The sequence below is a fragment of the Coturnix japonica genome, chromosome 2 (genome assembly GCF_001577835.2).
Source record: "Coturnix japonica isolate 7356 chromosome 2, Coturnix japonica 2.1, whole genome shotgun sequence".
NCBI classification, from domain to species: Eukaryota; Metazoa; Chordata; class Aves; order Galliformes; family Phasianidae; genus Coturnix; species Coturnix japonica.
This window is the reverse complement of record NC_029517.1, coordinates 87,042,170-87,066,868: the sequence shown is the minus strand read 5'-3', so window position 1 is coordinate 87,066,868 and position 24,699 is coordinate 87,042,170. Positions and strand designations below refer to the sequence as shown.

Here is a 24,699-nt window from a genome sequence, read left to right as displayed (position 1 = left end):
GCTCCAGCACAGGTGATGCTGAGTGTGCAGATGTGATTTTAGCTTGGTGTTGCAGTGGTGTTTGTGTAAGCTCTGGCTACTCGTATTGCGCTTCTGCAATATGGGGATGACTACAATGGAAGCGATAAGAGAGAACAGGCTTGTTTTCTCTGATGTTTGCTTTGGCTTTTTGTTTATTTTTATCTCCTTTTCTTTGGCGTCATTCTTCCCTCGGTGGCTTTTTAAAACAAGCATTTGATATTGGTTCCTCCAAACTCATGTTTTTGTGCCCAGAAGTAGTGTGATTTTTGCAAAGCACTGAGAACCAAGCAACTCCCCTCGCTTCTTTTGCTTGAGACCTCCCATTAACCAGGGTTGTCTTTCAAGATGAGAAGCAAGCAACACAGTTTCCATAGAAATACCAGCAACTGTAGCTTCCAAAGGGCAATTTCTCTCCATAGGCTGCTCATCCATGCTGCTCTGGTATAGCTGGGAGGGTGCAAAAGTGACTGTAGGTGACTCATTTCTAACTATACTTAGCGGTATGGTGGTGGGCTCTGGTGGTGCTCGTTAATAGCCTGGTTTCTTTGTAACTGTGGTGGAAGATATCTTGGTATTGAGCGCCTGATCTCTTCCAGACTTACACCTGAATGGGAATGCCCTAGAAAAGTTAATTCTTTTCTAGTTCAAGAGCAATAAGTGATTGAAAGAGGTACTTTGTACAGATCCGGTCAGAGAAAAATGTCATTTTCAGTCGGCAGCTTTCATATAGCTTAGCTGATAAAAATGAGGGAAAGTTTTCCCCCCTCAATTCTTCCTGATTTGGGTTTTGAGTCCAGCAGTGTAGTGTGGATTGTCGGAGCACTGGGTGCTGTGTCCTGCGGCCTGTGAGCTCAGCTTTGAAGCTTACGGAGCCTGCTGGCTTCTTGTGGCGATCCCAGTGGCGATTAAAATAGGGGGTTTGCTTCATTTTGTTTCATTTTTGCCAAAGAATTGTTTGTGCTGAAGGCTTTGTTGCCAGTAAAGGCAGCAGTGAAGGATCACTGAGAAATTTCTTACCTCACACCAATTTATTTACCTTATGCTCGCACCAATTGATTAGCAATGCAATAGAATGGAAAAAAAGATCACACTTTTTAGGGCACTGTTTTCTTCACGAAACTTTGCTAAATGGACAGCATTGATACTGACGAAATAAGGAGCGTTTTCAGGTTATTGCTGTGATGAATTACATTGTGTGTGTGACTGATGTCTTTTTCTTCTTCTCTTCTTTATTTTAGCTGAACTGGAGTTTGTTCAAATCATCATTATCATTGTGGTTATAACTGTTATGGTGGTAGTGATCATCTGCTTGTTGAACCATTACAAACTCTCGACGCGCTCCTTTATCAACCGGCAGAGCCAAAGCAGAAGACAGGAGGATACTTTGCAGACAGTGAGTACACACTGTGCTACCAAATTCCTTCTCGTGCTGTGCTGATCTGCAGCAGAGGCTGCAGAGAAGCTCTCATACACACAACTGTTTTAAAAAGCTCTGCTGTCAGTTTTAGTGTTTCCTATAGTTAGCTCTGTCACTGACATTGCATTTGTCAGTGGGAAAAATAGAACATACGTTTTAAATTTGCTGCCTTTGAGTATTTTTAGGCCCTGCTATGTTCTATGTAGTATATTGTCATTATATGCTTGGAGGTTCAGGTGTGACGTACTGTTCTCTGCTGCTGTGATTTGGGAGGGAATGGAGGGGAAGTAAACCAATTACTTCCTTGGATATGAAGAATTGACAAACGTTGTGATTTCTTGTATAATTACTCATGTCCTGGAATTTTACCACTGTTACTGTTCCTCGGAGCTGCAATGATGCTTTACTGGATCCAGAGCTTCTCCAGTAGTTGCCCGGAGAATGTGAAGTATTGGGTACAGTATGGTTCCTAGGGACCTGAAGTGGTTAAGATGTCTTGCTAGAGAGTGACAGGCTTAATGCTGAATCTCCATCTGGACTCACTGAGGCCGTCTGTAGTCAACTCAGCAGTATGTGGGTACCTAACTTGCCTTGTGAAATGGAGGTTTGCTGGTTGGGTTGCACTGCTTCCTTGCCAGGGTTAACCACAGAGTGTCCCTGACCTAGAGGTGTCCCTCTGAGCCTTCACTGCCCATGATGTTGTAGGGATGTTGTTTTTTTGCATCCTCTGAGCAGTGCCCTTGGTTTCTCTGCTGTCTGTGATGGCCACAGAGCAGTTGGTGAGTGTTGTGTCTCTTGGTGCTGGATTTTGTTCCCAGCTGCTCTATTGGTTCTACCATGTCATTCCATTTCTCTGGCAAAACAACTGTGTGATGGCAACTGGAAGGCACAGTCTCTGGCAGCCTAAACTAGTATTCAGTTTAGTGAAGCTTAAGCTACCAGTTGAGTCTTTGTTCTTTGTTCTCCTTATCAGAAGGACATAGTGAAAACTTCAAGGGGCCAGTCTGGCTGGAAACAAATTGCTTTTTTTAGCACTCTTCCACTGAGGTGACTCTTCCACCTTGCAGGGGAGGAGAGGAACCACCTCCTTGAGAGGAGGCTGCCTTGCTGCTTATCTCTCCATTCCCCGGGAGGACTGAGCTCTAAGTTGGTTACTGTTGAAACTAGAGCTTGTGAAACCTTAACCTTGTTGACTTCTGGACTGGAAAAATTGACTGGATTAATTCGAGAATTTCTTTGAAATGGACACACTAATTCAAGAATCACACTTCTGTCCAGAAAATGGGAGCTATAATTGCTATGAGTACCTACAATGACATGATTTCAGATAAAGGAAACACATTCTCATCTTCACAAATCTTCTAAAATGGCAGTGAGCTGTCAAATGCATGAAGTAACCCATTATTTCCTGTGCATGGTTCGTTAGTATTGACTGTTATTAGAGTGAATGGTGCCTTTTCTCTTGGAAACCAGGGGGGAAGCATCATCTTCTTGCAAATAAGGACATGTGATTTGACAGTGAGTGGGGGTTCAGCAGCTGCTTTAGTATCCAAAACTGCTCTTCAGTCATTTTTAAAACTCTGACTCAGTTTCGTTCTGATGGCACCTTTGTTAGTAATGGTGATCACAATCGAGTGCGCACTTCTTAGGAACTGATAGTGGGTTGGCAAGAACTGGTTACTAATGCTTCTGAAAACTGACTGGTGTGGGTTTGTCAACACAGTCACTTGTCGTGGTTTCTGGTAAGCTGAAGCCATTCTTAAAAAAAAAAAAAAAAAAAAAAGCCATTTGTATGGGGAAGAGGAGTTAAGAGCTCTCTGAGGTCAGGTGTCAAATGTGTTTGAGTTCGCCTTTGTCTTAGGCGTTAGAAGGAAGTTCTGGCAGAAACCAGCTGTGTGTTCTTTGCAGCACAGACCGCAGAAGTGGCGTGCAGTGTCTGACAGTCAGGAAACAGAAGTGTTTGTCTGGTGATAGGAAACTGGAAGGGACCCATCCGGTCTTGCTGCCCGGAGCAGGTTGTGCTAGGCCAATAGATGGCAGAGAAAAGAAGGCTCCAAGGAGACCTCACTGCGGCCTACCGCTACTTAAAGGGAGCGTATAGAAAGGAGGGAGAGCAACTTTTTATGTGGTCTGATAGTGACAGCAGAAGAGGGAAAGTTTTAAAACTAACAGAGGAAAGATTCAGGTTAGCTGTTAGGGAGAAGTTCTTTGCTCAGAATGTGGTGAGGCGCAGACACAGCTGCCCATAGAAGCTGTGGTGCCCCATCCCTGGAGGAGCTCAAAGCCAGGTTGGATGGGGCCCTGGGCAGCTGAGCTGCTGGGGGGCAGCGCTGCCCATAGCAGGGGGTGGGGATGGGTGGGATCTGAGGTTCTTTCCAACCCAAGCCATTCTGTGGTTCTGTGGTAGCATGTGCTGTCAGATGCAGGGTCAGTAATATACATCAGTGTTCTAACCAGGCAGGCGCTGGTCTATGTGCAAGTGCTGTTGGGAAGCCGGCCTTTTCCCAAGGGAACAGGCGTTTTGTGGTGTACAGACTCTGCAAACGGATTTAAATGTTTATTAACCACTAATGCGTCCAGGGAATGTCATTCTGACTCAGGCCTTTTGTCGGTAGAGAAATGGTGAATGAAACCAGAGGAAGTTCAGCAGTAACTTATAAAAGAACGCAGTAAATGAGCTGGATAGTTCTGCAGTGGGCTGTGTGGAGAAACCCCCCTTTACCTGGCTGAGGCTGCAGAGGTGTTGCTGGAGGCAGGATCCTGCCTTTCCTATTCAGTTGGGCCTTACATGCATGTGCTACATTAAACTGCACCTTCCCTTCTGTCCTGGCCTGTCTCTGGTGATGGTGCCTTCCAGCAGCTGAGCTGTCACTGAATTGCTCTGACTGCCCGGTTTGCCCACAGCCCATCTCGTTCATTCTGCTGCCTTTTAGGTCTATTGCAGCCACGAAAGGGTGACATCTCTGCCACCTTCATCACCAGCCTCACACCTGTAAAACCCATGGGCTTCAAAGTAATGAAATGCAACGCGTGCTTATGTGTTTGTGGGTTTCTGCTTCGTGTGGCTGAACTTCCTTCATGTTAAAAGAAAAACAGAAAAGGCCTGGAGGTGGAAATTCTCATTTTCCAGAGATCAGAATATTAAAAAGAAGATGAAATATCACTGGAATCCCAGGTGTTAGTAGCACTCAAAGGGTAGAAAAGGGACTGATCTCCTAAAATATGATAGGTGTTATCCAAGAAGTAGTGTTTGCATCTTGTTCTGCTGCTGTTGGCTTTGGGATAGAGCCTCGCGGCAGCCCCAGAGAGGTATATCCCAGGGGTGCAGGCCGTTGCTGTGCTGTGGGAGGGCTGAGGTGGTGTCAGACACCGGGGCAGTACTGAGATGAATCGTGCTTGGTGGTGATTAATTCAGAGTGTCATCACCCGTGATTTCCAGGGGGACATTGAGGGAGAACTGATTCATGAAGTGACTTGCAGGGAGGTGCTTAATGAGCTTCTGGTGGTGCTAAATGGATTCCTCCCTCCAATCTTGGTGGCTTCTGTCATTACTTTTTTTGTCTCTTACCAAATCATCAGGGAAGAAGTGTGGAATGCTCAGGCTGGTCTGCTGCCACTGCGGTCTGTGCTGAGTGCCCAGGCCCTTGAGCAAGGTGTAAAAGTGCTGCGTGCTGTCCCAGAAATGCTCTTTCCAAATAAAAGTAGAAATTTGTGAGAGTGAGAACTGAGAAAATCCCAGTGCCAGTGAGAACCCAAGTGTATGACCAGATGAAAGCATAGATGGGAGAGGCCACCCTGCTTGGCCAAACCTCTTTGCTTTATGCCAGACATCAGCTGGTAGGAGCTGGGTGAACACTGTGTTCTCCTGCGTGCTGGGAGAGACAGCGTGTTCTGGCTGCTGCTCTTTGAAGTCCGCCACAATGAAGTCAGAACACCTTTAATAAGAAAAGCAGCATTGAAGAGACATACAGGTGGGACCTGAAGCAAGGAGTGCTGACTCCTGAGTGCTACTGACTCAGCATGTCCTTGGGTTATTGGCTTCATCTCTAAATCCAGGAACCACAGGGTGGCTTGGATTGGAAGGGATCTCAGAGCCCACCCACCCAGCCCCAACCACTGCCATGACCAGGGCTGCCAACCAGCAGCTCAGCTCCCCAGGGCCCCAATCAACCTGGCCTTGAGCATCTCCAGGGATGGGGCACAACAGCTTCTATGGGCAGCTGTGCTAGCGTCTCACCACCCTCTGAGTAAACATTTTCCCCTTAACAGCTAACCTAAAGGAGGTATAATAATGCTTGTTTCCTTCACTTCCATGAAGTGAAGTGGGAAAGTGTTGTGAAGTGGGGGAAATATAAAGGCTTTAAAGCATCAAGTAACCAAAATAAGCACTGCAGATGTCAGGAGGCACAGTAAGAGTGAGAGTCAGACTTTCCATAATTCTCATACCCCTGGTTGGAGCCGTGTGCCTTTTTGCCAGACACTGCAGCCTTTCCTGCCCTTGGGAAATGCAGATCTTAAAGCAAAGAGCAGTCTGGCTGCAGTGCTTGTCATTGTGTTAGGGACAAAGCAGCAGTTCTGCCTTGCTAGTATCTGGGACAGAAAGCGTTGCATCTTAGGAGCTTTGATGGACTGCATTGGCCAGGAGGCAACTCTGTGGGGACTTGTGTGTGTGTGTGTTCCCGGAGCACTGCTTTAGTATGGTGTAATATGGCACTGCCACCTAGGGCCGCAGTTAGAAACTGCACTGCCTGCCTAATGTTTCGCCTGAAGAGCAGGGGTATATACACACATATACGTGCACATTATGTATGCATGTTTATGTATTATTATATAAAACCAAGGGGAAAAGCGAGATGCTCTTCGTACCTGGAGTGGGCTGCCCAGGGAGGTGGTGGAGTCACCAGCCCTGGAGGTGTTCAGGAGCCGTGTGGATGTTACACTGAGGGACATGGTCAGTGCGCGTGGTGGTGGTGGGTCGGTGGTTGGACCAGACAGTCTTAGTGGTCTTTTCCAACCCTTATGGTTCTTTGATTCCTTGAAGTGCACTTCAGTAAGTAAGCAGATATCTGATGGTATGATTTGGTTTAGTTTCATTACAGTTTGAGGAGTTATTTAGGTTTATCCAGTTCCCTAAGCTTTAAGCCTTGACTAAATTATCACCACAAGGCAATCAAGAAATCCCCCTGTTGGATTTAATAAGCAATGCTGGTATTTCAGAACCTAATCTTAAAATGTGTATCTGTAAATTTTCACAAAGCCCAGTGGCAGGTGAGGTCGGCCAAAGCCATACTTGCAGCCCTAAAATTTGGCTTACTCTGGTGTTACCTTTAAGCAGTGGGATTAACCATAAAGGCTTGTGTCCTTATTCCAAAACCTGACAGTGTTAGAAATGATTGCGGCACAGGGGATGGGTGCATGAGCTTTCCCTCCCTCTCACTTACAAATACTGAAGCTCACACCTTCAGTCCTAAGAAGGAGCAAGTTGAAGTGGCTGAGGCTGTCAAGTACCTACAAGAAGCAGGGAGGTGATGTATGGCCCACAAAAGAAGCATAGGTGGAAAGTACTCAGGCTTAGCCCTCACTGACTTGCTTGAGAGCTCCTTGTTACTGTCTCTGGTGATCTGACATGAGGACTGCCAGCCCCATCTCCTCTCATATGCTCAGCCTGAGGGCTGGTGCTGGAACTTGCATGGCGAAAGAGAAATGAGCTGCTTTTTATTTGTAGTGCTTTCTGACTTTGTTTCTGGTTGCCTTAAGATGGGGTCCTCAGTACAAGAGAATATAAATACAAATGCTGTCAGCTCTTACTAGTTTTTTTGCTGATATGACCACATGGAATCACATTAGCTGTCAAATGAAAGTCGGCAAGTAAACAGACAAAGGGAGAGCAAGAAATAACACCTTCTCTTTGTGTAAAGCAACCAGTCAGCCCGGATTGTTCATGGCAGTCTGACGTTGTTTCATTCTTCCTGTACTGTGAAGAAAGGTCTTTGGGATATTTCCATCCTGCAGCACCAGATTTTTTCCTTTCTTTTCTTCTCAGCCCCTCACCATCACTCCCAGACCAGTGGAGCTCAGGTGGCCCATCTTTGTGTTTGTCATTGCAGGTCACTGTGCAATAATTTTCTGTTCTAGAAGGGTTCAAGGATTCCTTTACAGCTGAGTGTGGGTGACCCTGCTAGCTCCTCCCCTTTTTCCCTGCCTCTCTTGCTGTTCATCTTAAAACTTGTCCCATGCATTAAGTAAGAATCACAGCAAGACTGGTCTTGGTTTTGGCATCCCAGCACCCTGATTGCTTTCTGCAGGTCCCTGCAGCATCTGCAGTGCCTTCTCCTGTACCAGGATTAAGACATCAGCATTAGAAGTACATTCTGTCGGATGCTGCTGATTCCAAGGCTCATCCTTGGTTCTGTGTGCCAGGGTGCAGTATGCAGGTCCTACTGTGTGTCTGTGTGGAGAGCTTTGCCCCACACTGTGCTAACTCCTTTGGTTCTTCTCAGTCTCCTGCCTTAGGTGGGTAATAGGTCATCACTTCCACTTTCACACTGGCAACACGTTCTGAGGTGACTTTTAAGTAACATGAGTGTTGGTGTTGTATTGAATTCCTTTCTGGGCTGGGTTTTGGCTTTTCTTCTCTCTTCTGAACCTGAATGCTTTAAAGGAGAGAAAGTGGCACGAAGCATAAAGCTGCACACTTGGGAGTTTGCAGTTGAATGGCAGCCCTTGGGTTGTTAACTGGGCATTTTAGCATTGACTGCTAGACGTCGCTGACTTGCAGTAGGCTTGGAGCCTGCTTGGCCACCAGCTGATAACTTGATTGCCTGTAATTGTACAGATACGCCCTCAGATATTTTAAACCGTGGGTATCTGGGTTATGGAGGGGTAGAAAGGAAGGTGGATACTGGTGTAACTTGAACTACTGCAGTTACACAGCATTTCTGTAGTCAGCAAAATCTTATGTAGCCACTGTAGTACATGAGTCTACCTAAGATTCTTTCCTCATATCAGGTGTTAGTGAGTGGGGATACTTGCAAAAGGAAATTGTAAATAGCTTAAATTGTCAGCCTTCTTTATCTACTCTCTCCAGCTACAGAAGAGAAGTGACTGACAAGCTTTGTTATTCAAACCCTTTCTCTTAACAGCTGAATCCTATGGGAGATTCCTCCCAGAACAGCTTTCCTCTGTGGTGGACTCTCCTGACAAGATCACAGACGGTTTTGGTGTCTGAGTGCCATGCTGAACATCTAGTTAGGTCTATTTTTACATCTGAAATATGTTCAAAGATGCTCTGGTGAGAAAAAGCTGTACAGTAGGATTTGCAGTGTGCATTTTCCTTCCTGGAATTTCTGATGCCTATGAAATCTTGCAAGTTTACTTAGCACTAAGAAAATGCTCATAACCGTGTACTGTTTTGATTTTTTTTCTCTAGTAAGGTTGAAATTCTGTCCTCTGTAACTACTCTAGTTTGTCCTTTTCAGCTTTCAAGTTTTCCAGTAAAATAGATAAATTGCAGTACATATTGCTGCTCTAAAAAATTGAGAAGGAAAAGAACGGTACACCTGAAACTGTTTTGCCCTTATTGACAACTTTTTCTTCACCCTTTTGTTCTGGCCCTGGGTACAGTGCTAAAACAGGCTGCTGGGGGGTGAGAGAGAAAACACTTTGGCCTGGAAAGGTGGCCGGGAAGTGCCTGAAGAGCAGAACTGGTGGCTGAAACCAGTTTCATTGCTGTTTTATGGTGGGAATCGAGCACTTGACGGTGTTGACCAGGGTATTCCTGAGTTTAGTCCTCTCCATGGCACGTGACAGGTGTCATCAGATTTTGTTGTGTACGGTTTTGACTCCTTGTGTAATTAGGACACTGGGCAGCAGGACAAGCTTCATTAGACCTCATGGCAGCCACATCCCAACACGTGGCTGGGACTGGCCTGCTGTATCCCTGCGGTTTGTGAGGCCAGCTGCTGTGGCTGGCATCTCTGCATGTTCACAGTGCGCTGAGCTTCACCTGCTTGGATGCAGAGCTGCTGTTCGTTCTACTTCTAGAAAGCAAGGGGTGGGACTCCCCTTAGGTGTGGTTAACCAACAGCTAGAAACGGATTGTTCACTGTGGTACTGAGGCAGGATTGTCATGATTTTTCTCATGTGTTGTTCCCTTCTGCCTTGCAGGAAGGGTGCTTGTGGCCTTCGGAAAGCTCGGTTTCACGCCAGGGTGCTTCAGAGGTACAGTGGCATTTCTTACCATCTTTGACATTATGTATATTTGCCTTCTCTTAAGACATGCATCTATTTAGTAAATCAGGCCTTGGGAGCTGAGATCAAGAACCACATTCATATGGACATCTAAACCTGTCTTAACTCCCGTTCTTTAAATGTCTAAGACATTTTCATTAAAAGAACATTCTAACTTCCTGATGTCTCATCTCCGTCAGCAGCTCCTTGTAACTTAGTAGACATTCTCAGGTAAGTGACGTGCAGAGGCTCAGTAGTTTTTCATTGGAATGTGGGAGACCTGTTGCTTTTCTCCCTTTGATTTTTCCTGAATGTACACACACACCCTCTCACCAGTGTTTCCAAATCTCTGGCCAGCACATATACGTGGCCTGTGTGGTAACTTACGGGTGCGCTGTCCTGAGAGGCCCAGCTCTCCTGTGCAGCTGACACTGTGTTTGTGTGGGTCAAGGACTAAGGACCCTGTGGGGACTAAGAAATTAAAAGAGCAGTTTGATAGAGGTAGATCTAAGAAGTTGGTGTGTCTGTCGAGATTTGAAATGGATGAAGTGAGAAGCAATAGCTCCTCTCAGACTATCTCAAACTCTTCCTGGCTGAGAGCTGAGGAGGAGGAGGACACCTGCTGTACTCTGATGGTGAAGGCGTGAGATATGCTGGACCTTCACAAGATACACCAAAGTGTCCATCTGAATTCTTTGTTAGTGCTGGGTGTTAGGTTAACTTGGAACAGGAGGGGTAGGCTCAGGCTGCAGCTGAAGTTCAGTATTGGCATGTCTTGGAGAACTAATTAATTGTCAAGATTAGAGAGGAAAATAATTTGGAGTGTTTCCTATCTACAGAAACAGAATTCATTTATCTTAGCTATTCGTGTTTTAATATTAGAAGGATCGTCTTTCTTGAAGCTGTTCTGCAATGTCTTGTGTTAGATCCTTCCTGAACTCCTACCTCTTCTTTTCCATGCCCGCCTGTAGGAGCAGGCACGCACAGCATCTGCGGGATTGAACCTCTGAGATAGATGACAGAGAGAAGCATTTTCTGTTTATTAGTTCTTCATCAGCATGGAGAGCCCTCAGTGCTTTGCTCAGCTCTGGAGTCACATTTCTCTCTCTTCCCATTGCAGATTATGTATGCTCCAAGGTCCAGGGACAGGTTTACAGCCCCATCTTTTATGCAGCGGGACCGTTTCAGTCGCTTCCAGCCCACATACCCATACATGCAGCATGAGATTGACCTTCCTCCGACCATTTCCCTCTCGGATGGGGAAGAGCCGCCGCCATACCAAGGCCCGTGCACCCTGCAGCTCCGGGACCCAGAGCAGCAGATGGAGCTCAACCGGGAATCTGTCAGGGCACCGCCCAACCGAACCATTTTTGATAGCGACTTGATAGACATTTCCATGTACAATGGGGGCCCCTGCCCACCGAGCAGCAATTCGGGCATAAGTGCAACCAACTATAGCAGTAATGGAAGGATGGAAGGACCACCCCCGACGTACAGCGAGGTCATGGGGCACTACCCAGGCTCCTCGTTTTTCCATCACCAGCACAGCAACGCTCCTCCTTCCTCGCAGAGGGGGAGCAGACTTCAGTTTCAGCAGAACAATTCAGAGAGCACAATTGTCCCCAGCAAAGGCCAAGACCGGAAACCAGGGAACCTGGTCTAAGTCACTCTCCAAGGTGCATTTGGACTGAAGACAAGAGATTGAAGCAGGGCGGCGGAGGAAGAGCCCAGTGCTCCGGTGCACAGTGTTGTTACATTTCACGTGGTACAACTTAGTAAAACCAAACGTGCAAACCAGTTGTTTGTTTCTGATTCCTTTCAGGGGAATTGCATGCAAAGCAGATGGAAAGAAATACAAACTTCCATTCAGTTTGTCTATGAGCAGTGTTTTGGGGGGCGGGGGGAAGGGGAATATATTATTTTTTTTTAATAAACTATTTCAATTATTTAATTCTAAAAGTAAACTTAGCACAGAAATGAGGCTCGTACAGCCGATTTTGTACTCACTGAATGGCAGAAAGACGAAGGTTTTGCTGGTTAAATGGGGGAAGAATTGGCCAGTTTGCTTTTTTTTTTCTCCCAGGGTGTGCTTTTGTTTTTTTTTTTAAATATGAATCAAAATTCCTGTTTTGTGTGCCAAGGTATAAAGTTGAGAACTTAGATGAATGCAAGGAATTAATTTGTGTTGTGATAAATGTGTTTTTAAAAGTTGCACTATCTTAATGTTTTAAAAATTATATATGAGGGAACTGTTTTATGTGAAGTTCTTCTATATGTTGTCTTTTCACCTGTGGAGTAACAATTGAGCCCCAGAAGTGATCTGGAAGAGTCTGCTCCCCTCCCCCCAGGTTTGCTAGAAAAGGGGACAGGACTTAGCCTAACATCTCTTGACTTACACAAATCGAGAAATACAGGGACACTTAACTTGTCAACTTTGCAATAATTTGCATCTGAGTAACAGCGCATCAATGAAGTGTCTTGGAGACTTTTGGATGGAAGAAGGCAAATGTGACATCCCAGCATTTTCCATCACTTAGGGTTGAGCTATTTTGCAGTTTAGACTTGTTTGTTTCATAAGAGGCAAAACAAAAGCCCAGATGTGTTTATTTGTATTAATTCTAACCAAGTGCTGCCATTCTTTTCATAATGCAGTATCGCCAGTACTTAAGGTTTTAGAGATTTTCGTTCTCACTGTAGCCTGAAGTGTATTTAGTCACATATCATGACATTATGCAATAAATTGTTTAAAAAGCCAGGGTGGATTTTTTTCCCCTGCAATGCTGTTAACATACGCGAGACTCTGTTGTGCTTTGCGCTCTCCATTGCATCTTTTAGATCCTGAAGTTCAGCCCTGGCGATCCATCCCGTTGGAGTGAATGGGCCTTTGTGGCTGCCATCCCTGTGTGGTCTCTGCAGCAGTGCTGGGGCTGGCAGGTGGGAGCACTCGCGCTAAGTGTTGGCCTTCAGCTCTGGAGGCTGTGGTGGGAAACCTCCTCTGGGCACGTCGTCTCGTGGGCGCCAGCAGGACTGTGCTTATGGGTGGAGGTCACTCGTGTCGTAATGAAGTGTCTGTACGCCTGGCTTTTGTCAGGCTGGACTTAAAAGTAATGGGAAGGTTTTGCCTGCTGGTAAAATGGTACGCAGGGCACTTCTTCCCCTCCTGGTCTTGTGTGGAAGCAAATGCAGCACTGGAAGGCAATTGGTGAATGGTGATAGTGGCAGCACAAGCACATGAAAAAAGCACAACTTGCACTTAAAATGCATTTTGGAAATGGACTTAAAGTAAGAACCTATGGAGTCTTAGTTTGAATAGTTTCTAATATATATGTGTATGTGTGCGCATCATTGACTCTTCACCTTTTCTACCCCCCGAAGCCTTGTGCTTGGTGCCCAGGTGCAAGCACCAGGTGCACCAGGTGCCGGCTCCTATGGCCAGAGACAGGACTTCTGCATGGCTTCTGGCTGGGCACCTGAGGCGAATCTTTGATCTATGCAGAGTTTTAATGCCAAAACTGTGTGCGTGTGTCTTTGGTGTGTGTGCACGTGTGTCGTGTGGGCCTCAGCATAGGTTGTTTTCTTCATAAAGCTGATTCGGTTTTATGCTAGTCTAGGAAATGTTTGCAGAAGGCAAGACTGTTGATTTTGGTCTTTGGTGACTTTTGCTGTCCTTGGGAAGCGAGCTTTGGCCAGACAGTGCGTGTGCCTACGCAGATCCTTTGCAGTTGCCTCAATAAGGGTTACTTAGCCAAGAAGCCTTTAGGCGAGAACAGCTGGAACTCAGTGGTTGTGTCTGAGCACACCTGGCTGGGGCCCTGGGGTTGGACCAGTTGAACACCAGCATCTCCCCCTGTGCAGATCTCACAGGAGTAAGCCTTGGACTTACCTTCAGAGTCACCTCTTGGGAACATAACTTTATTTGATGTCAGCCCCTTGCCATCCTTCGACATCTCTGTGTGCCGGTGAATTTCTGCACATTCCATTCATGTTCTTGGGCATGATGCTTGTCTCAGTTTCTTGATGGAAGACATTTTTCTGTGTGAAAATGTGGGCTGTTTCACCCATTCTGTAGGAAAGAGTAGTGGGGAAAACAACAACTCTTAATATTTGCTCACCTAATGGTTGCATTTCTTCCTACATCCTTGCCTTCTCATTGTGTTTTTGCTGTGCAGAGCTCACATGCAGCCATCAGTAGGGAACTGTAATGGCCTGGTGCTTGGTGTAGGCAAGCTGTCATCCACCGCTTTCATTTGAGGGCCTCTTATGGGAGAAGATAATGCAATATTTCTGAATAAATATTAAGGGTATTTGATGGGAATCCCAGCAGCAGTGTAATGTTACAGAAGTCTTTGCTCCTTTTTTGTTGTTATAGTGAGAGGAAAACTGCCTTTGCACCAGAAATAAGTGACAAAATTAAACAGTGTTGTTAATACTTACAAGTTTGGAAGTTGGTGTTCTCTGAATGTAGGTAATTCTGCGGAGAATTCCCTTTGAAAACACCCAGAATTAGTTTCCACAGCCACTCAAATGTCACTCTGCAAGCTATTAAAGATTTTGGTATGCCTTGTAGAGTCAGTAGTTTACAGCTCCATACTCGTGTTCTACCATGCACAGAAAACACACAGTGCACGCAAACTGTTTGATCCATCCTATCAGCCTAAACTCTGGCTGCATCTCCTGAACTTTGCTGGGTAATCCATCTTCCCCAAATTCACTCCAATGTGCCCAGCTCAGAAATTTTCATCTAAAATAATTATTTTTTTTTATCAATTAAAGCATTGTGACCTCCCAGGGGTTAGTTTTTCCCTTGGCATGGGTCCCTTCTTGGTGCTAAATACATCTGTGTGTTTTCTTGTGGTCGTGCAGGCCATGCTCAGCCACAGGAGAAAGGTTTCAGGAGGAATGTGCTTTCCTTGTGATGGATGAGGGAGCCACGTAGTGTTAGAGCACCCTGTGTCTGAGCTGACTGAGCGGCTCTGCATGGCACAGCCACTTCCAGCCCTGCCAGGTGGTGCAGTGCTGGGCCTGCAGGCTGACACCCTGGTCTTGGGGATGCTGTGGAGCAGATGGGCTGCTGGCGCTGTGCTGACTCCAGGCCCTGCACGTTTAAGCAGGTGGAAATCGATGTTCTAAAATTGTTCTCTGTGGGTCTTTTTGGGTTTTTGTTTTCTTTTTCCAAGGTCAAACTGTATGCTGGTACATTTGAAGATATTTATGATTGTCCCCAAGCTCTCTCTGGTCATTACCATTGAGTCGTGTTGATGTGCATGTGTGTTTATACATACCTGCATGCAAAATTGTGCCTGTGATCTGACCATCCATTCTCTGTGTATAATTACTATTCCATAACAACCTCCCAGAAATGCTAACTGGCATCATGCTCCCAGGAGTAATGGCAGGTCGTTTGTCACAAACAGTGGGAGGCACGAGAAGTATTTGTTTCTTTCTCCTGTAGCTGTTGTGGACTGTTTTTGCCAGTCAGGAAGTTTTGCCGAGTGGATCCTTGCCCATGCCCTGGTGCGTTAGTCCATCTTCCATCCAACTGCTCTCCTTTTTCAGGCTGGGCTTTGAAAAATCCTCATGCTTCTGGGACAGTGCTAATGTAGACCTCATGTGATGAGTTCGGCAAAGAAAATGTAATTCATGTATTCTTTAAAACTCGGAAATGTGTTATTTCAAACCTTGCAAATGCTAAGAACGAAGGGATGTATTAGTGTACTGGGTTCGGATAAAGGTTGGCTTTTGGTTACATCTTTGCTTTTTAGATAAATGGTGTTAGGAAGAATTGATATATGCATCAATGGCTTGAGTTGCTTGCTTGCCAACCAGCATGATTGTAACTGCTCTTCTAAACTACCCCCAGATGTGTCAGTTGTCTCAAATCCCTGGAAAGGAGGACTCTTGCTGAATTGTTTGAGATCTGCTGTGGTCCCGTAGGACGTGGAAAAATCCCTTGTGAGGGTATGCTGGATGTACAGAGGTTTCCTGGCCAAGCTCTCTGTATTTCCTCTATTCTGTATTAGTAAACTGAAGCTCAAACTTTTGAGAATGGCCCAGCTGAAAAGGTTGGTTGGTAAGATTTTTTTGGTATGTAATAGTTTGCCAGTCTGTGTTCATCAGTCAGGGGTGCAAGTTACCTTCTGGCCCACCTCTGCACTTGCTGTCACTGTGCTGGCAAAAGCCCCACTGGGCACACTCGCACCAGCAAAACCAAGTCAAATGACTGGTATGGCTCCACTTGGGGATTAGCAGGAGCTGCACCGCAAAATTCAGCCTCCATGAGCAACGCTGGAGCCCGTTGTCTTGTCCCAGCAAACTCTATCCTGTGTCAGTGGCAGCTCTGTTTGGATGAAGTCCTTTACCGTGCCAGCGAGCGGGAGGTTGTTGGTGTTCCCTTGAAAGAGTCACAGCTATTGGCATTAAATGCATTTTAGGGCCATCCTGCTTTCAAAGGAAAAACAGCATGGTTGCATCATGAAACTTGTTGCAAACTCTCCCAAGTTTTCCTTCTGCCTCACTGTTTTCTCCCCATTTGCAGGCTGAGCAAAAGCAACTGGGTAGCTCTGGTTCTGCTTCAGTGCCAGCTGAGCTTATTTTTGTGTTGGTCAACAATACAGAAATATCTCATATCCTAGAAACTTCCCCTTCACCCCAACGGCCGCTCTCTGTGTGATTTACTGCCGGAGGTGACTCTGTCGTTTCTTTGCTGTATTGCTGCTGCTGCTGCTGCTGCTGTTTTACCTGGTTTGGTATGTGAGCTTTCTGAGATGGTGTGGGATGTGTAGGATCTTGTGGGTGACTAAACCGTCTCTTTTTCTTCTTCCTTTCTCTCTTTGGTTCGTGCTTGTCTGTCTGCTTTGGTAGGGTTATTAATGAGTTATTGACGTACGTGCTAGGTATAGTTTTGAGGAGGTTTGCATGTTGGTAGTTTGTAAGCAACTAAGGTGCCTCATGTTCGGGTCTGAGCAGATGGGATCCCCTTGCACTCGAGGGCCTGACCCAATGCCCGGTGCCGTTGGCGGGAGGACTCTTGCCAACTCCAGGGGGCGTTGGGTCAGGCCTCGCGCTCCCACCTTTGTTGTGCCTCACTTAAAATGGTGCTTTTTTGGTTGTCTGTCGTTTTCTTTCCAACTTTGTTGGTTGTGGGTTGTTTTTTTCTTTCTGTTGTTGTTGTTTTGTTTTGTTTTGTTTTTTTGTATGGTGCTGTGTATAACTTGAATATATTATGCACATATCCTACCCAATGGGTAGAACAACAAACACACAAACACAAATAGATGTTAATACTGTAAGATAATGTACAGATACCGATTTTAACACAAAATGATGGCATAGACTTTGTGAATGCCAACTTCTGTGCTTGGTCCTCTTTTGTAAGAAGATTTGCAAACGAATGCATACAAATGACAAAAAATAGTCTATGTATTTTATTTTCCTATTAAATATCAATATAATATCATAAGGGAAAAAGTTTGAACAAATCCTTTTTGACTCGCCTGTGTATAGCAATTTGTCATTGGATGCATCTTTGCTGTGAAGATCTGTTCTTTTTTCTTTTTTTTTTCTTTAAATGTGTCACTTTAGGAAAATGGAAAAGAAAAAAAAAAAAAAAGCAAAACAAATGAAACCTCCACAGCTTTAACCTTGCAGCTAGATGCTTCTTGTCTTGGGCATTGCCTTGCTATTGCCGAGTTGGACCAGGATTAGTTACTACTTCTCCAGCAGATACATTATTTATTATCCTTGATTAAGTTGTGGTGTTGCTTTTGTTTCTTTTTAACCTAGAAATGGGCTAAAACCTTTCAGATCTTTGTTTTTTTTGTCTGCGTCCTTGATGAGAAGTGAAGCTCAGACAAGCGGGAACCGATCTAGACCACCCCTGTGAAATGAAAAGGAGGCCAACAAGAGTTGTATGTAACCAGCTGGCTCTGCTGTGCTGCTTCCCCACTGCTGTGCTGTGTGCTGAGCGGAGCGCAGGCCTTGAGGCTTTGCTTTCCTCATGCCCTACTGCCAGGCTTATTGCTGACAGCAGCAGCTGAGCCCAGGTCAACATGTAATAAGGTGGAAGGAAGGCCACAGCCTGGTTGGAGCCATCGCGGTTAGGGAGCCCTTTGCGCTGTGCATTTCAGTTGGTAGGATGATGACGGCCAAGGGACAGGCCTGCCTGGCTGCTTGGGTCCCCCCTCACATCCCTGTGCTCCACGCGCTCTTGGCGTGGCTTGTTAGGTGAAGCAAATACCTCAGGAAAACTAAACGTGAAGTTCTACTTTAGAGAATTGCAGATACTCTACTTATTTTTCTAAGCTGTTTGTTCTAACTATCCCAGGACAGTAGGTGATGTACAAGTTTGTCGGTCCGAGACAGACCAGTCCTCTCGCTGATGGATGCCGGCTGATCTCTCATAGATACCCCTGTCTGTATGTAACTTTTTTATACTTGTCAGGCTTTAACCACAGATGTAACGTAGCGGTGTGTCGGGATGTTGTCAGGACAATGTTTTTGTTTGGTTTTCAGGTGGTAGCCCAGTGCTGTGAGAACGCCCATGGGCCGTACCTGGGCCTGGTGAAGGCCATGGCGAAGCCCTGTGGGCTGAGCAGCCCCTGGCTCCCACCCGCAGCACCCACAGCCCGTGGCTCAGAGCACGGCCCTTGGCCACCCCCTGTGCCTCCTCTGCCAACCTGAAACTCCAGCTACACATTTGTCTGTAAATATCTTTTTAAAAAGCCCCGCGGGCGTCCCATGTCTGAATGTTGACTGTGGCTCTTCTGTTCTTCGTTTTAAAGAAATCCATAAGTTTTATGGCCAGTTCCACATCGTCAAGCCCGTGCAGGTAGCTTGTCTCCATCCCTCTCTCTATTGAGCCGTTTTATCAGTAAGCATGTACCATAGTGAAGTATGCATATTTTATGACTGTCGTTTGTTAACTCATTTATTGTTTGCCAGGGCATAGAGCAGTTGTTCTGGAAGTGTATCTTGCCTGGCCGTGTCCCGTCTCTGTTTGCACTGCAGAACAACTTCTGTGTGTGAAGGAAGAAAAGCAAACAAAAAACCCAGGCCTTGTCTAGCAGGAGTCTTTACAGAGCACACCTTGTGCTAGAAGAACCTAAGGTGTGATTTATCGTAACAAAACTTGCGTATTGAGTGGACCAAACAGGAGCACGTCTCCTTCCGGAGGCACTAATTGGCTTTGAAGCTGCAGTGGCAGGAGCAGACTCAGAGTGTCTTCACAGCCGTGTTCACATTTTGCCATTTTCCACAAAGCGCAGCCAGGATGTTAGAAGTACAAGCAGAAGTTAGGAGAGCCTCAGGCATCGTAGAGCCTGGACAGCAAAAATGATAATAACAAAATCACTTTAGTCTCATTTAACAACCTTTTCTACTCGCAGTACCAAGGCTACGTAAGCGCTGCTAGGGACTTTTTATAGCTATGAACTGCCCAATGCTGCTGTGCTCAGAGCATTTCATGATGGTATGTACATCGGTCAGGCTGTTGTACTTAAAACTAACCACCCAATGCCTGGTTTTAGAGTGTGGACCCTCTCTTTGTTGCTTCTTGCTCGTTATTTTACAGTGTAAAATGCTTTATTGCTGTATGGATTTTTTTTTGTACTTCCAACATTGCGGCTTTCAAGATCACACTTTCAGCGTCTCTTATTTTTGTCCATTTTTTTGTTTCCAGTTACTCTGAAATATGTACAGCACTATCAACAATATTTAATCCTTTTAAATTTTATTGTTGTAAAAGCAAATCTATTAAAAACAGTACGGTTTTATTTTATTTTTTACAACTGCATTGGGATTTCTCAGTAGTTGTTCACGTGATGCTATGACAAACCTGGCTTGCTTTAAGTTTTGTTATTGTCGGTATTTCTTTTTTTTTACCTTACTTTCCTTTTAACACGATTAATTTGTTGCTTATTTTCCACCGTAACTCCCGGTTATATAAAGGAAAAGATTTCAACTGTTGTGTATCTGACTCTTTTAATTGAGCAAATGGTGATGTCCTAGTTTTTAGACCTAAGGTCTGTTATTGCAATACTTTTAAAGGAAGATGTTGCTCTAAGTGCTGTTGTTAGTTTTAAATACAGATTTTATGCTTGTTCTTAATATGCTGTGGTTAAACCATAGCACAAAATTATTAAAAACCATGAAACGCATTTGTCTCCTGTTGAATTTCTTTGTGAAGAGGGGAAAAAGGGGATGAAACACCAGGGTGACGCTCTGTAAAACAAATTCTTGTCCTTATTCATCCTCGCTTTCCTGCTCTCAAGCTGGTAGCTGGTTGGAGTGTTGATTCAGTCCTTGAAACATAAGCTAAGAACATCCCCTTGACCCCCTTGTGGGCACCCAGTGTTATGGCTGCCCCTGTCAGGGCAGTGCTGGCCCAGAACGTGATGGGCAGTGCCCAAACCATGAAGCTGAAGAAACTGATTGAAAAGGAAACATACAGGATATGGTTCAAGCAGGGGAAAAGCACGTATTCCTGGTAATAGAAGCTAAATCCAACTCTCCACAGGTGATTCCTCTCGCTTTGCTATTGGAAAGCTTAACAACACAAGAAGTGAGCAGTTAATTTCTATTTATGTTGAAGTATGAAGTGATGCTTTGACAGTCTAACAATTCTCTTTTCCTATAAATGCCCAGAGTTAGCATTTCCCCCTCTAAAGCATCTTAATTCTTCCTTGGTGCTTAGAAAGTAGCTGAGGCCTCGGTGCTTAGAAGCGCTCCAGACCTCTGAGCGTCTGTTCCTCCTCTGCTGTCTGAACCCCAAACTCCCTGGAAACTGCTTTTTTGAGACTGCTTTGATCTTTTACTTAAGCTGGTTTTAATTGTATTTATATTTGTTTTATAATATGCCATTCTGTTTGATTGTGTTTTAATATCTTTGCCAATGGTTGCAGCTCAGAACTCGGCTATAAATGGGATGTCTCATCTCAGTAGGGTTACTTTTCCTGTTTAAAGATTAATACAGTGGCTGCTGCAGTCCTGTGAAACCTTTCGGTCTGGCTTCCAGGCTCCCCACAGTATTGCCTCTCATTACAAACACCCTGCTTGTACCACTCCAAACCCTTTTCTTCCCCAAGACCGCTCTATAATGAGGCTTGGTCGCTTAGACAAAAATTAATTAGGCTTCTCTCATTATCACTGTTTTGATCGGTCGTGCTTTAAATGAGTTCTAATTAAAATGCACATTTTAAAAACCTCACTGCTGAATCCTGTTCTCATTGCTTGCTTCTGCTGCAGCGATGCCCGGCTTTTGTTTCACGTGCATTGTGCCACTTCTACACAACTCCAGCTCCGGGTAAGAATAACAACTTGGAGGATTTCTTTCTTTTTTGGCTTGTTTTCTACATGTTTTTTTTCAGACCAAGTGTGAAATGATTATTCCTGAGAGCAGAGGTTAGAGCTGAACGAGCCCATTCTTTTCCACGTGGTCGAAGCGATGAGTTACGTTTCTCAGTACCCCATACAGTTTACAACATTAATTACTCCCAGGATATTCATCAGCGTTTGAGAAATCACCTGCTGTACGTAGTGCTGGTTAACTGCCTGCTTCTGCTTACCTTGGGTGCTACAGATCACTCTTAGATGTTAATTAAGTTGGAAGGATTCCGGGATGCGCAGCAGTGCTGGACACACATTGAGCTGAAGGCAACGTGCTGGATGCTGGTGGATTTATGGACTGCAAGTGAAGCGGGCCATGCTGAATGCTCACTGCCCTTTGTAACACATGCAGAGCAGCAGATCCTTATTGCAAAATACTCAGTAATGGCTTCTGCTACAGAGCGCTTTGCACAGAGGTGCTTTCAAGATGCACAGAGGACACAGCAGCACTCAGTGCTGAGCCATCTCCCTGCCTCCACCGCTCGCAGTCCCTCCTGCAGCCAGGCACTGTCTCCCTGCTCCTCCCATCTGTGCGCTTCTGCCTTGTACAGAGCTACCATCTCTCTGGGTTTCACTGGTAGTTTCAGGGTTTTTAAATAGCCATCAGAATGCAGCCACCCCTCGCCTGGAGAGAGAAGGCAATTTTTCCACGGAGGCCAAAACGTCACCCTTGAACCCAAGAAGCTCCTCTTCAATGCCAATGCCAGATCACTCCAGATTAATTTAACATTTGCAGACATTACAGTGATTGACAGTGGAGTTGAGTGGAAAATTCCAATTTAATCCCACTCTGTGTGCCACAGACATGGCTCAGACAGCTTGACCTACATTTAACCCTAGACAGCAAGAAACTCTCAGAGGGGAAAAAAAAACAACAACTAGTTTTGTCCTCAAAGCCCTGGGAATGTTACAGCTTATCGCATGTCCCCGTGCACTTGCATACACGTGTAATTACATTACCAGCCTCTGAGTCTTTCATATGCTGAGCCAAGCTTGCCCTAGTTGGCTTTACTTGGTGAAGAAGTCATATGAGCCAAATCGAAGGCATTAACATGTTTGCATACCCTTTCAAGCAGGGTTTATGGCAACAGCTCAATGTATAGGAGCTGTTTATTTTCCTACAGTTGGGTTAGGATTGTAATTAAGTGCTTTCCAGTTTGCATCCAGCTGCAAACTTGACGGCTCTCCAAAAAAGCCGATCAGCTGGTGTCTTTCTCTATGGAAAAACCTGACAGGTGGGGCTCAGCTGGACGCTGCAGGACCGCGCTTCTGGCCACTTTGTCCCCCTTTGGCTTTGCAGTCCAGCTGTGTGTGTTTCAGAGGGTCAGTGGTGCAGCATTGGGTGCTGCAGCTTCTCAGTGAGAGGTGCAGTGGTGCATGTTGAAAGCCATATGGCTGAGTGATCGCATCAGCCGCTCCGTGCAAGCCCTCTCACCTTTTTAAATTATACTGTATGTTCTACCTCTGCTATGCTTGTAGATAAGAAAACATGCACACCAGCTCTAGCCACATGCTAGGGAAAATGGACGCTTTCATCCCAATTAAAATTATACTCCATCAGGAAAATGGTACTGAGCACACTAAAATCACCATCTGACCATAACACTGATGAAGGCTAAAACTCCTCTTCTCATGGCAATTGTCACACAGCTTGTAAGTTACTCCAGACTGGGACATGGGAGACTGTGGGTACATTTCCCATATAGAATCACAGAATCACCAAGGTTGGAAAAGACCAAAAGATCATCCAGTCCAACCGTTCACCTATTACCAATAGCTCCCACTAAACCATGTCCCTCAACACAACATTCAGTCATTCCTTGAACACCCCCAGGGTCGGTGACTCCACCACCTCCCTGGGCAGCCCATTCCAGTGCCTCATCACCCTGTCTGAGAAGTAATACTTCCTAATGTCCAGCCTGAATCTCTCCTGCCACCGCTGATAGGTCTGCTCTTTATGGAAATGAAAAGATTCAGGTCTTCACCTTTAGGAATGGATGCTGGCACAACCACTGTTGTTTTTTTTCCCTTTCATTTTCTTTTACTACCAAACAAGACTGCGTATCCTCCTCTGTGTTCCCTCCTCCGCTGTCGTCCAATCAATTGCTTAAACTCAAATCCAAACTTAATGCTACATGTTGCCCTGTGGCCTTATGAAATCAAGATGCATTCTTTCTAGTTAGAAGATCATCTTCATCAAAATAGCCAGATAATTGCCAGGGGATAATTACAGCTCTAATTATTATTGTTGCTGACGGTAAGTGATGAATAAGGACAAATGCAGCTCAGTGCTCCAAGCTGACACCCAAAGGGAACACAATCAGAAATGTGTTTTGATGAGGATGGTCACATGAGGACAGCAGTGACCCCGAAGATGATGTGGCAAGTGCCCTGCTGGGCTGCAGTGCACTGCCAGGGCACAAGGGCTTTCTGTGCTGCCACTGCAGTATTTCCCTACTAAAATGTCTTTCAGTGCCAGATCTAAATGTGCATGGAGCTGCATCAGGGGAGGGGCAGCTGGGGGCTGGGGACAGGTGCTGCACCAGAGGGTGGTGGGCATGGAACGGGCTGCACGGGGCAGTGGGCATGGCTCCAGGCTGTAGCATTTGGTTTGAGTTTTGAGTGGTCTGTATGGAGCCAAGGGTTGGACTTGATGATCCTTGCAGGTGCTTTTGAACTCAGGATATCTTACGATTTTAGGATTCTCAGGCCATTGGAGAGTTTCTGAATGGCTGTGGCACATGTGCTTCCCCATCAAGCCTGTATGTTGTGGTTCTGGCTTATTTATAGCCAGTGTATGTTGTGGTTCTGGCTTATTTATAGCCAGAACAACCTGAACGATCCATGAGAAGCCAGAAGGTACCCATAAGGACTGTGTGAAACTGCTCAGCCCAGGACTGAGATATGGGTTTGTTTGATCCATGCCAGTGGAAATCCCATCCCAAGTGGTGTGTGGCTATCAGCTCCTCTTCAAGCTCCAGCCTCTATCTGGGCTCTGACTTTTTCTGCCACCCCATCTGGGGCTGCAAATTTTACTTCAGCCCAATCTTGGACCACTTCTTTAGCTTAATTCCCTCCTTGGGTCATAACTTTGCAGCAAGCTCTACTTTCAGCAGCTACAGCTTCCTCATGGGCCACAGCTGTGACTCCCTTTTCAGGCTGCAACTGTGGGCCATGATTTAGGCTCCTGGTCTGCTTAACTTTCACTTCAATGCAGTCAGTTTCAGGTTCAGCCCTGTCTTGTATTATGATTTTGGCTTCAGCTCCATCTGGGGCTGTAAATTCAACACTGGCGCTACCTTGGGCCACTACTTTTGCTTCAGTCAGCTATCAGGCCATCAGGTTTACTCCAGTCCCTGCTCAGAAGGCTAATGTAGCATTAGCTCCTGTCTTAGCAGTGACTTTGGCTCTTCCTCTGTATTGGGTTGTGACTTTGGCTTCACTCTCTGTAGCGACTCTCATGTCTATTTTGGCCCTTTCTTGGTCTTCCTTGACTTCTGCCCATGTGTCATGGATTGAGCCTTCAGGACCTGCCCCATTCTGGTCTTGCTTGACTAATTTGGCTCCAGTCCTCTATTCAGCTGTGACCTCACCTTCTAGCACTGCTTGCTCCGGCCCCCTTGGTCCATGACTGCAGCTTTTTCTCTCGC

At 45.6% G+C, this 24,699-nt stretch overlaps 1 protein-coding gene across 6 annotated transcripts in view; it reads left to right on the top strand.

The window, feature by feature from the left end:
• The window catches only part of LDLRAD4 (low density lipoprotein receptor class A domain containing 4), a 259,845-nt gene extending 240,024 nt beyond the window's left edge, over positions 1-19,821 (top strand). For 4 of the 6 annotated variants that reach the window (XM_032442618.1, XM_015855134.1, XM_015855135.2 and 1 more), the window contains 3 exons: positions 1,260-1,414; positions 9,605-9,658; positions 10,788-19,821. In XM_032442618.1, coding sequence (XP_032298509.1) covers positions 1,260-1,414; positions 9,605-9,658; positions 10,788-11,330 — 752 coding nt within the window. In that variant the 3' untranslated portion in view covers positions 11,331-19,821. The remainder of the gene's footprint in view (positions 1-1,259; positions 1,415-9,604; positions 9,659-10,787) is intronic. The other 2 variants (XM_032442619.1, XM_032442620.1) reach the window with 1 other exon arrangement.
• Positions 19,822-24,699: the final 4,878 nt, after the last annotated feature.